At 46.8% G+C, this 12,048-nt stretch overlaps 1 protein-coding gene across 18 annotated transcripts in view; it reads right to left on the reverse strand.

Annotated features, from left to right (window-relative positions):
- The window catches only part of LOC106825305 (USP6 N-terminal-like protein), a 28,554-nt gene that overhangs the window by 9,497 nt on the left and 7,009 nt on the right, over positions 1 to 12,048 (reverse strand). For 7 of the 18 annotated variants that reach the window (XR_011495255.1, XM_044749744.2, XM_070488538.1 and 4 more), the window contains exons 2-3: positions 1,729 to 1,796; positions 68 to 148 (exon numbers count right to left, since the gene is read on the reverse strand). Coding sequence is in view for 15 of the 18 variants with exons in the window: in XM_044749744.2 (XP_044605679.2) it covers positions 68 to 106 (39 nt within the window). In the remaining 3 variants the exon portion in view is untranslated. Of the gene's footprint in view, positions 1 to 67; positions 149 to 487; positions 524 to 1,728; positions 1,797 to 12,048 lie in introns of all 18 variants that reach the window. The other 11 variants (XR_011495257.1, XM_070488535.1, XM_070488537.1 and 8 more) reach the window with 2 other exon arrangements.

A 12,048-nucleotide genomic window follows, 5' to 3' on the forward strand; every position in this document is an offset into this window, starting at 1 on the left:
AGGGACACAGGCCCGTGGTCCTTTGTGCTCAGGACAGGGTGCAGCCTGCCAAGCGCTCAGGTCCTACCTTCTTGCTGCCCTGGTACTGCCCCCAGTCCCTCAGCATCTTCAGCCACTTGTCGGCTCGCCTGATGTCTCAGCGTTTGTGCTGGAAAATGAGAAATGGTGGTGAGAGCCCAGCTGCCCGCTTCCTAGAGGGGCCCTAGTGCATCAGGTCATATCAGGTGCCCTGACATGAGGGAACTCAAAGGGGCCAGAAAAGGCGCCGACCCTCTCCCACAGACCCCTGGGCCTGCCCCGGTCCCAGCCTCAAGGTGGGGTCCTGGCGGCTGGCAGGCAGTGATCCCTGAGCTGTGTGTGTGTTTCTGAGACAGGTGGGTTCAGTAAACCACGTCCCCTCAGGACAGCTCTGGGGGCGGGGATGGCAGGAACCGCAGCCCTACACCCACGGCCGCCTCCCGCCTGCGCAGCAAGGACAGGCTCTTACCTTCGCCTCCTGGGTGGTGAGGCTGGGCAGCTCCTCCTCAATGGAAGGCAAGAGAAGCAGAGCCCTGAGGCCCTGCACCAGGCCAGGGGCCATAGAAGGACAGGGTCCGCCCCCAGCCCCCAAGTCTGGGCCCTGGATTCTGCGGAGGGAGGGCTGACCTAGGAGGGAGCCCGGACACAGGGCAGAGGAGGGCAGGGCGGCCAGGTGCCTGTGGCTGGAGGCAGTGCCCTCCTCCGGTGCGTGAGAAGGGCCGGTGCTGGCGTGGGGGGTGGGCTGCGCCCAGACAGCAGCCCCACAGGAGGTGACCTGCCATTGTCCTGGAGTCGGGTTGCCCTGAGAACCATCCAACGTGCCAGGGTGCCCCCTGTGGCCATCCTGCTGAGGTCCGCACGCCCCCCGCAGGGTCTGCCTGTCCAGCGTCCAGCTGCTTCTCCCTGCCCCTGGCCGCCCACCCTCCTATCCCTGACGTCACCCGTTTCTTGTCGTCACTTCAGCTACTTGGGCCCATCTTTTAACGCTTGTGCTGTCAGAACCTCTGAGCAGGACCTGCCCCTGATGGGTCCAAACGGCTGCTTGTCCACTGGGTGATGGGCAGTGACTGAGGCCCGTGGGCAGCCAGATTGGCCCCACACCATGTCTGCAGCCTCCGTCCCTACCAGGTGGCTCACCACATGACCTGCTGAGCCCTCCACCTTCATGCTGCACTCCCACGGCGCCTCCTCCTCATCCCCCCTCACAACGCCTCCTCCCCTCCTCCCTCCTCCTCCAGGCAGCTCCTCCACTCCATGCTCCACACCCTCCCTCCCCTCCCCTCCTGATCATGGCACCTCTGCCTCATCCTCCCTCCTCCTCCAGGCTGCTCCTCCACTCCCTATGCTCCACACCCTCCCTCCCCTCCCATCCTGATCACAGTGCCTCCACCTCATCCTCCCTCCTCCTCCAGGCTGCTTCTCCACTCCCCATGCTCCACACCCTCCCTCCCCTCCCATCCTGATCATGGCACCTCCTCTCCATCCTCCCTCCTTCTCCAAGCTGCTTCTCTACTCCATGCTCCGCACCCTCCCTCCCCTCCTCTCCTGATCAGGCACCTCCTCACTGGCTTCTCCCCTGCAGGTCTGACTGGTGGTGTCTCCTGCTCCCGCTGTGTGATCCCCACCTGGGCCTCACCTGCTCCTGCCGGCCATGGTCTGCCCCCCAGGCCGTACCTGCTCCTAGAGCTAGGATCTCCTCCTGGGCCTCACCTGATCATACTGGGCAATTATTTTTGCTCTTTCCAGGGCCAGCAGGGTCTCCAGGTCTTCCTTCATGTCTAATATGCAAGACAAAAAAATCCAAATGTAGCACTGCACTCAGAGCTTCAGAGAGCAAACCTGTGTGCCCCGCTGCCAGCCCCCCGGTCTGTCTGATCAGAGAGCGGGCAAACCCGCAGGCAGGGCGGGCGGCATCCGGCTTGGCAGAACACAGGTTCACACTCACACTTTCTCGCACTCCCGCTTAGGGGCTACCCTCCCAGGCCCCTGGGACTTCTGTCCTCGTGAGATCAGAGTTCTCTTCAGCTTATGAGGAGGGAGAAGGTGGACCCAGGTGCTCAGATGACCTGCTGACCGGCAGCGCGGTGTGCGCGCTCCGGGCCCAGGGTGGCACTGAGCAAAGGAGCGTGCGGCTGCCGGCCAATGATTCCCGCAGGCGCACTGGGAATCCGACTGTGCTCTGAGACACCAAAAGCACAAGCAACACAAGAGCAGATGAGTCAACGGGACGTCAGCAACACGCAAACTGCTGTGCTTCAGACGACACCATCAAGGAGAGCAGAGATGGCCCGCACGAGGAACGAAGATGTCTGCCAATCACCTGTCTGATCAGGGCCTGCTGTGCAGAATATATAAAACTCCCCAACAAACGACAAATAGCCCAATTCGAAAGAGGACAAAGGTCAGAGGGACATTTCTTCAACGTGATGTACAAACGGCCGACAAGCCCGTGAGGAGGTGCTCAACGGCACTGGCCCCCAGGGAAATGCAGACGAAAACCATGAGACCCCACTTCCCGCCCACTGGACCGGCTCTCACCAACAGATGGACAGAACGAGTGTGGGGGGGGGGAGGAACTGGAGCCTCCGCATTGCTGGTGGGAATGTCAAATGGTGCAGCTGCTGCGGAAACCGGTTTCGTGGTTCCTCAGAAGTTACACGTAGAGTTACCATGTGACCCAGCAAGTCCATGCTCGTCAGAGTTGTAAGGCATTATCTGAAAAAGGCTTGACAGAAACATCTCAAAAGCCATAAAATGTCAGCTTTTGACCCAGCAATCTGATGTCCAGGACGCCGCTGGGGAGACTGTCCAAAAGAGGGCAAAAGGACATCATTTTGGCTTTGTGTTTTGTGTCTACAGAAAGCCCATTGCTACCTGTTATTTGCTCCATCTTTTTGAAAAAGATGGAAATTACATGAAGCCTATGTTGGGACACTAAGATCTGGTGTATCTCCTGAGGTTGGCATTCTTATCTGTCATAGTCTATCAATTTATATTCATCAAAGCACAATACTAAAAGAGAGCCAAACTGGAATATAATTTAAATGCCTGTTGATGGTTTCCTCTGTGTGCAGATGATTTTTAGTTTGGTGTAGACCCACTTGTCTATTTTTGCCTTTGTTACTTTTGCTTTTGGTGTCAAATCCAAGGAATCATTATGAAAACCAATGTCATGAAGGCAAGGATGCCCACGCTCTCCACTCCTGTTCAGCTTAGTACTGGAAGTCCAAGCCAGACCAATTAAGCAAGAAAAAGAAATGAAAGGCACCCAAAGTGAAAGGAAGAAGTAAAACTATCTGTTTGCGGATGACATGATTTTATATGTAGAAGACCCTAAAGACTCCACAAAAAAACTGTTAGATCTAATAAACAAATTCACTAAAGCAGCAGGATACAAAATCAACATATAAAAATCTGTTGCCTCTCTGTACACCAACAGCAAACCATCTGAAAAGGCAATTAAGAAAATAATCCCATTTACAATAGCATCAAAAGGAATAAAATACCTAGGAAGACACTTAACCAAGGAAATGAAATACTTGTACACTGACAACTATAAGATGCAGACGCTACAGAGGCCACCGCTTCCCAGCCCCGGCCTGCGCCAAGGCGATGTGAGGACCCACCGGAGAACACCTGTGCAGACGCCATGACCCCTCCCGTCACTTCAGATTCTCTGTCACCTGAAAAGTTGGGAGTGCCAGTTAAAACCACAGGAATGCCTGCCCCTGGCCTCAGAGCTGTGAGGTGCACAGCGGTTGGAAGCCATGTAGGCCACGTTTGAGTAACAAGGAAGGTCAGGAGGGAGAACTCTCAGGCATTTCCTATTCAAGGTCTACAGCTCTTTGAGGTCATAGGTATTGGAGGTCATCTCAAAGTGCTGAGCAGCATCACCTTACTGGGTACGTCATTTCTACAGAGGTTCAAGGCAATAGGTACAGAGCTTCACAGCAAGTGTCCAGAGCAGGATAAGAGTAATGCTGTCAGCTGGGTTTGCAGGATGGCTCTAAACCAGGAGCCCAAACCTAAAGGCACCAGCTGGACAGATCAAGACAGTGGATGGTTAGGTGAAACATGCTTGCTCTCTAATCTTGTGTAATTGGGTTTCTACTTCCCCAGCATTTACCCGTGTGCACCAGGAGGTGTTCACCACTGCACAGACGCCTCCTGCTCAGGAGATCATCAAGGGCTATATGATCACCCAAAACTACCTTGAGCAAGGACTTAAGTGACTGTTGCTGAGCTGAAACTGCTTTGGCTTTGGAGTCAGCCAACTCGTTCGGTGTCAGGGAGAGATTCCTGGTCATTTGCTCATTGGCACTCACTCCAACGCATGGGAAGAAAGCTCTTGCCACGGAGGGAAACCGAGTCACGCACACCTCCTGGGAGTTCTTGTTTAGAGCGACTATGGAGATTCAAGGGGAAAGACCTATGAGAGCTCTCTGTTTGGTTATGCAGAGAGAACAGAACAGTGACTATGGCGGGGCACACTGTCCTTGTAATCTCCAGCTGTCAAGGCAATGGGTTGCCCAAGCATAGGGGCCATGCCTGAAACGTCCACAGTTGAAGGTATAATCGGGGGTGTACATAAGGCTTCTGCGTAAGTGGGGGTATCTATGGACTCATTCATTGGTACAGAGGTGTTAACATTATCTAACCAAGGTTCAGACATTATGTTGTTACACACTGGAAGGCTACTTAAATATATGGGTATATCAAGAAATTTACAGAGGGCCTGCCTGATTTACAATGACGGCCCCAAAGAATTTTTCATACAAATATTTGGGAGGCCTTGTTTTCCCCTCACAAGGCAGGGTCAAATTAAAGCAAGGAACAAGTTTAGGCAGGCTTAGCACTCTCAGTCAGTAAAATGCACCAGCAGCTCAATTTAGACAAACAACCGCATCTGGAACCCCAGTGAAATTGCTTATAGGGTGAACTGGGGTCATTACTGTCTTGGACAGACCGAGGTTTCTGATGGCAAATCCAGCAATCGAAGAGGTTCCCTCTTTCGCAAGGGATTGGAAAATGCACACAAGGGCATTGTCCTTCCAGGAAGGAGAGGGAGAAAATAAAGTAAGAAACAACAGTGGGAAGAGGGTGTACAGGCCTGGTCTGGTCAGCTGGGGGAAGCCATTGCCTCAGGTGTCGGCTGCTTCTCTTCCTAGTCAATTTGATTTGAGGTCCCCAGTGTTTGTACAGGACTGGATGTCAGGAGGAGCCTTCTTCAGCTGTGAGATGTGCACCCAAGGCTCGAGTCCCTGAAGTCTGGCTGCCATCTGGTAGTGAGCAGGACCTGGCATAGTACCCTCCAAGGAGATCTCAAGGGCAGCAAAATTGGAAATGTTAGTTTGTGGAGTTGCAGCAAGACACTTAAGAAAACTAGAAGAATTTAGGATCCAGTCCAGCTTACACATATATAACAACACCTCAAAGACAATTAATAGGACTAGAATTTAATACCTAAGAAGGTACAAACGTAATTTCTCTCTATGATTACCCCCAATTTTATTAAACATAATCATAGTTAAAACTAATTTGTTTGTATTAAACTTGTTCTGATAACTGCAGCTAGAAAGGGTGATTGACCATACAAGCTCCTTTTTTTTTGTTTGTTTTTTTAAGATTGCTTTGCTGAAAGCTTGTAAGCAAGGTACTAGGCTGATTTTTCTAGACAATCCTTAAAGCTATGTGGTTATTTTTGAGTCTATGTACCTCTCTCTTGAACATGAAAATGTGGTCAAAGCCTTGATAATATTAGCCAATACTTCCAATTGTGTCCTGTGATAAGGAGAACAGATTCTCAATGATTTTATGCAAATATATATTTGTCATGAAAAGAATACTTAAGAGTGTCCAAGTGCTGGAAGGATCAGGTAGGGAGAAAAAGATAAATGTTTCAACCTCTGTTGCAAAGATACACTTTGCCAAATTGCTGTAAGTTACACATAGCCTAAAGGGGAGGAAAAAGGGGTCCTTTACATCTGGAAAACAAAACGTTACAGCAATCAGCCCTCCACTCGAGTTCCAGAAATTTCCACACAGTTCAGTGTTATGATCTTAAAGTTATCAAAACCTGTATTCCAGAGTACTTATTAAAGACTTTCCCGTGAATCTCTTTGAAGATGAAACATCTGTAAAAGTATCAGAGGAAAACAGTAACTGTCTGTAAATGGCAAAAGACTTTTTTTTCTTTTTTTTTTGTGAGGAAGCTTGTTGCTGAGCTAATATCTGTGCCCATCTTCCTCTATTTTGTATGTGGGACACCGTCTCAGTGTGGATTGATGAGCAGTACGTAGGTCCGCGCCTAGGATCCGAACTTGCAAACCTCGGGCCACCAAAGTGGAGCACGCAAACTTAACCACTCAGCCACAGGGCCAGCCCCAACAAAAGACTATTTTAAAAAGGCAATGGGTAAATGCACTTGACAAGGAAATCTGGGTATTTTTGTGGCATACGCTTTTAGATAGTAACTAGAATTACAAGTGATAACGTTATATCTATTTGACCCAAGTTAAATGAAAGATTTCAAAGGCAAATACAAAAGGTTAAATAGTTGTAAGCCAAACTGAGCTCTTTTAATATCAAGATGAAGTTGTTTTCCTAAGTAATTAAAAACTTGATAAAAAAAACAACAGGAAATTCTCTTAATAAAACACAAAATCTCTGTTTTCTAGGCATATTATTTAAAAGGTAAAAAAGCTTTCAAAATCTTATCAAAAGTAGGCCAATAGCCCAAGAAAACTTTGTCCTTTTAATAAAAAAGAAAGCTGAATTTTAACTTTGTATCAGGTTACTTTCAATGTAGCCAGTCCTAACCATGCATACAATTCCTTCCCCAAGATTCCTTTCCACAAACCTACAACTTTTTAAAGAAACATTCAGATTTTGTCCTTTGTTTTCTCTCAACAAAAATACATTTCCATTCCTCATACCTTTTCTTAGCAAAAACATACATCCTACTTTCCTTCTTACAGAGTCGTCTCTTGTTATTTCTAGTAGCTTCAAACAATTGTGAATAGTCTGTTACTAGAAAATTTATAAATATATTTCATAATTCCTAGAAGTACATTTTTCTCATGGTAAAATTTCCCATGTGGCACAAAACATGTTTGCCAACAGGCCCAAACATCTTTAGTTTTCCTGCAATTAGAAGCCAAAAGCAGACAGACCTATTTTTAATAATGTTTCACTGTTTTATCTTATTTGGAAATGATCTAGATGTTTAACTACTGCCCATCACGTAGTTTAACTTAGCAAAACTCTAAAGTTTCAAGTTACCAAAAAGATTTGGGGAAGCTGTTTTCAAGTACACGATGGTAACTCTTGAAGACATACCTGTTTTAATTAAACCAAGGTGAAATTAGCTTTATTTACCAAAGATTATCCCAGATCATCTGAACTTGAAACACATTTGAGTTAGTTTATTATATTTTGGAGAGTTTTGTGAATACCCAATTCATATGAATGCTTGACTTCCTTTAAGGCAATTAAATAAAGCTCTTCTACAAATTAATTTTGGCAATACCATCCAGAGGTGATACACAACCTGTCTATAGCATACACACATAGACATACATAGCATGCAGATAGCCACAGAGATCTCACAGCTTTTATTAGAAAACTTTAGCTATGTCTCAGGTAAAATAACATAAAACTCAAAAGAATAGTTGGATCCAAACTGAGTTTCTGGCATACAGATTAAGTTAAGATTACCTGCTGAGACAGTCGGGTTTTTTCCCCTAAAGATTTTTATTTGAATGCTGTCAAATTCTAGAATTATTTCTCCCTTTTGAGCAGGATGGGTAACTCACCAAGAAGCATCAGCACACAGACAGAAAAAGAAGGCAAATTTTCTCCTAGGAGTTTTGGGATTTATTTGTCTATTATCAAAAGTCTAGGGTAATTTCTATTTAAATTTTCCTTATAGTTGTTTATTTTCTCCAGTTAATTTAGAGATAGCAATCAGGGGTTTAGCATTTGAATCCTCAGAGAGTCTTATTTTAAAGGGGCAGGTTTTTGCGGAAGGGAAGAGAGGAAGATAGTGCCGGGGGTGGGGCCTGAGCACATGATGGCTACCACACATCCAGAGACAAAGAAGAAGCGGGAGGGGAAAAAAGAGGTCTCAGAAGTCATTTTGCCTTCTTTCAACTGTTTGTTCACCTCAGGTAATTTAAAACTTGTGTTCTGCAAAGAGGCAATTTTGGAGTCTTAAATATCTCTGGAAGCCTTTAGATGCCAATTAAAACAGGCATACCATTCAGTCTGTTTTATTTTAGAGCCATGGCTTTCTGATTTAGTCCTGAGAAAAGCAAATTTGGGGAGATCAAAAGTTCCCCTTAATGGCCAATGGTGTTCTAAATCAGTCTGTTAAATCAGTTCATTTAGTCAAAAATGCACATGCAGAGGGAATACAGTTTTTAAACACAAAACAGCCCAGGGACTCTAAAGGAGGGCTGCCCTTAGAGCATTCAGATGACTGGGATCCTACTTCTCAAAATTTTCCAAGACCAAAAGAAAATTCCCAGCTAGCCTGATTCCAAAAGGAACCTAGCCTTTCAGTGCACTACCAAAAGGAAAATAACTGAGTACGTACCAAGGATGAAGCATGATGCCAAGGACGAAGCCTTGAACCAGAAAGGACAGAGCCTTTCACAATCCCAGATAAAGTTGGAGTGCTCAAAACACACGCAGAGCGGAGCTGGGACTCTGAGGAGACTGACCAAGCTGGAACTCACAGTCAGCAGCTCGCAGACGCAATGAGCACGGGGCCTCAGTGCCAGTCTCGCACTCGCTTCTGGGGTCGCTGTCTCTCGGGGGTTGCCTCCTTCAGATCCCACTTCCAACACCACTTAACATCAACTTTAAATAAAACAGCCAGTTACCTTACCAGCAAAATGAGGTTATTTGAGAATAGCCAGAGGAATTGCAATTCAGGAGAAGCAAGCCATGGCAAAAACCATAGGCAATGTCCAGAGAACAAAGGCGGGGTTCTTTTACAGGGAGAAAGGGGAGTTGGGAGGGGCTGTTCTAAATGAAAGCTCATTGGGGGGAATAAGAATTGAGCAGGGTGACAGCTCCTCACTGGCTGAGCTGCAGCGTTTTCCACTGGCTGAGCTTGTCACTGGGCAAGAAGAAATTCTTCCTTCCCCCTCCTGGGGCAGCAAAGTGGTAGCTAACTTCCTGTCTGAGATGCCAGGCACGGCTCCTCCTGGTCAGCGACCAAGGATGCGTGGTAGGGCCGAGAACTCCCTCTCCAGACCTTCCCAACTCCAATTTTACTCGAGGTTTCCTTTATTAATGTTCACAAGAAAAACAAACCTGACCTGACTGACATTTTTATTACATTGTATGACATTTGTATGACACTGCCCCAGTGAGAATAAACATGGTTTTCAAGCACAAAAAGTCTTCACCAAAATCAGCCACATGCAGGACCAAACAGCAAGTCTCAACAAACGTCGAAGGTCTGAAATCACAGAGAGTCTGTCCCTTGAGCACAGTGGGTTTAAGCTAGAAACTAATTTTTTTTAAATGTCTATTAAAAAGGATTAAAAACTAAATAGTCCATTGGTCAACGCAGGGATCACAATAGAAATTAGAAAATATTTTGAACTTAATGTTAAAGAAAAAAATCACAAATCTAAACTTGTAGGAAGCAGCTGAAAAGGCATTTTTCTCATCTTAGATGTATACATGGGAACAGGAAAAAATCAGTGATCTACGCATGCAACTCAAGAGCTGACAGTAAGAAGAAGTTAAGCCCCCTTAAATTAGAAGAAAATACAAAATAAAGAACAGAAACTAGTGAAAGAGAAAAAAAAATACAGTATTGAGGATCAATGAAGCCAACAGTTCTTTGCAAAGACTAATAAAATTGATAGGGTTGTTGAAGAAAAAAAAGAGAGAGGCTATAAATAACTAACATCAGGAATGGAAAAGGAGAAATCACTACAGATCCTATGGACACTAAAAAAGAAACAGGATATCATGCAAAACTTTATGCCAAAACTTTGAAAATATAGTGCAAACTGACAAACATCTAGAAAAACACAACTTACAAAATAGAAAAGTCTGAACAGTTCTAGAACTACAAAAGAAATAGAATACAGGAGGTAAAAACTTTCTACAAAGAAAACAAAGAGTTCATTAGTGGACTCTACCAAACGCTTAAGGAATAATTGGCACCAATATTACAAACTCTTCCAAAAGACAGAAAATGGGGAAACACTTCACAACTATGAAGCCACCACAACCTTGGTACCCAAACTACTAGAGCTGAACGCACACTCTATGACGCAGCAATTCCACCCCAGGGACACACCCAACAGAAAGGCCTGCATAGTCCAGCAAAGGACACATATGCCATGTTCACAGTGGCACTGTGGGTGACAGCGGGGACCTGGAAGTGCCTAGCTGAGCATCAGGACGGAAGGAGGAGAGAAGGCGTGTATATCTGGGCAGTAGGAGGAACACAGCACCGACAGGTAGTGGACCACTGTCCCTCTCACATAGTGCTCAGCAAAAAAAGAGAACATACAATATAATTCCACTTATATACAGCTCAAAACAGGCAAAATGAGTCTATGGAATTAGAGGTCTGAAGAGCAATTATTTTAAACCTCTATGCCTTTGCACATGCCTTCCCCCATGCCCCGTGAACTCAAGTAGCTCCTATATAGAGCTGACTCGCTGGCCTCATCAAGATGACTGACCAAGGCCACCAGTGCCCACACTGCACAGCTGTGCACAGCCACTGCCTCCAGCTCCTGTGGATGGGCTGCTGTTTTGAATACCACTTCATTCCCAGAGGCTAACTCAGTGTCTGACCTGAGGCCCTCGAAGGAATGTCTAATTTTTGCAGTGTCTCCATGCAGGAAGAAGAGAATGGCTGGGTGGAGACCACCATGGACTCAGGACTCCCGAAGCGTGCGCCGCCTCCTTGACTGGCCTGCGTGCTTACTGTCTGGCTGAAATCAACAACGTCAAGCCAAGAACTTCTCACTTGTCAGGAGGAGCCCAGGAGGGTATATAAAGGTCTCCCCACACCTGCCACATTGTGAATTTCCTCCCGCCAAGTGGCGGACTCACCCATGAATCAGAGGGACAACACTCAGCTAGAAATCTCCAGTGTCAGTTAAAAACTATCAACTACATAACCACTCACATATGAGCCCAGGGCAGCCACCGATCAAGCTTAAGTCCCAAACGCTTGCTACTGCAGCCTCAATGTTCTCCATCTCACCTGGGCGTTGTCTGTGAGGACCTAAGGCTCTAAGCTTACACTATGTGCACTTTTCTGTATGTATCTTAAATTTCAATAAAAAGTTTGTTTTTTAAAAGAAATATGTTTACAAAACTAGAGCAGGACAGGGACTCCAACCTGAAGACACCGTGGGAGGCATCCCTTCCATGTCTGACTGGTCGCCCTGCAGCACCAGCGGCTCTGTGGGACAGCATCTCACAAACACGGGCTGGGGTCTCTCTCCTCAGCCCCTCACTGTATTCCTGTCTAGTGAGACCCTCTATGTTGGGACACTGTGACAGGTACTAAGGAAAAGGCAAAACCATCCAAAGGCTCTCTATTTCAGGAAACGTGTGGTCAGGTGGGGCCGGAGGAACAAGGGAGGGGGCAGGTGGGAAGGGGCAAGGAATTCCCTCCTATTAGGTGGCTGTTGGGACTGGATCAGGAAGACAAAGCACAGACCAGCATGCCAGGACCTTCCAGAGGTAGGCAAGAGTGTCATGTCTGGGAGGAGGGCAATAAAGAAGTGGGGGCGGGAGGACTTCTGTACACTCCAAATCCCACATCTGGTGAACTGGGTCAGTCTAAAAACAAAGATAAGGACATAACTGGGTGAATCAGGTAAGTTAAAAAAAATAAAGACACAACTTCCAGTGAATCCCATGTGGCCCCCTCTGTGGCCAGCGTCCCGTCTGGGAGGGGTACGGCCACATGGATGGTAGAGACCTGTGTGCTTGGCTTCGTGGAGTGTCTCAAAGTTGACGAGCACCTTCCCCCACGTTTTC

The sequence above is a fragment of the Equus asinus genome, chromosome 17, assembly GCF_041296235.1.
Source record: "Equus asinus isolate D_3611 breed Donkey chromosome 17, EquAss-T2T_v2, whole genome shotgun sequence".
Taxonomy (NCBI): domain Eukaryota; kingdom Metazoa; phylum Chordata; class Mammalia; order Perissodactyla; family Equidae; genus Equus; species Equus asinus.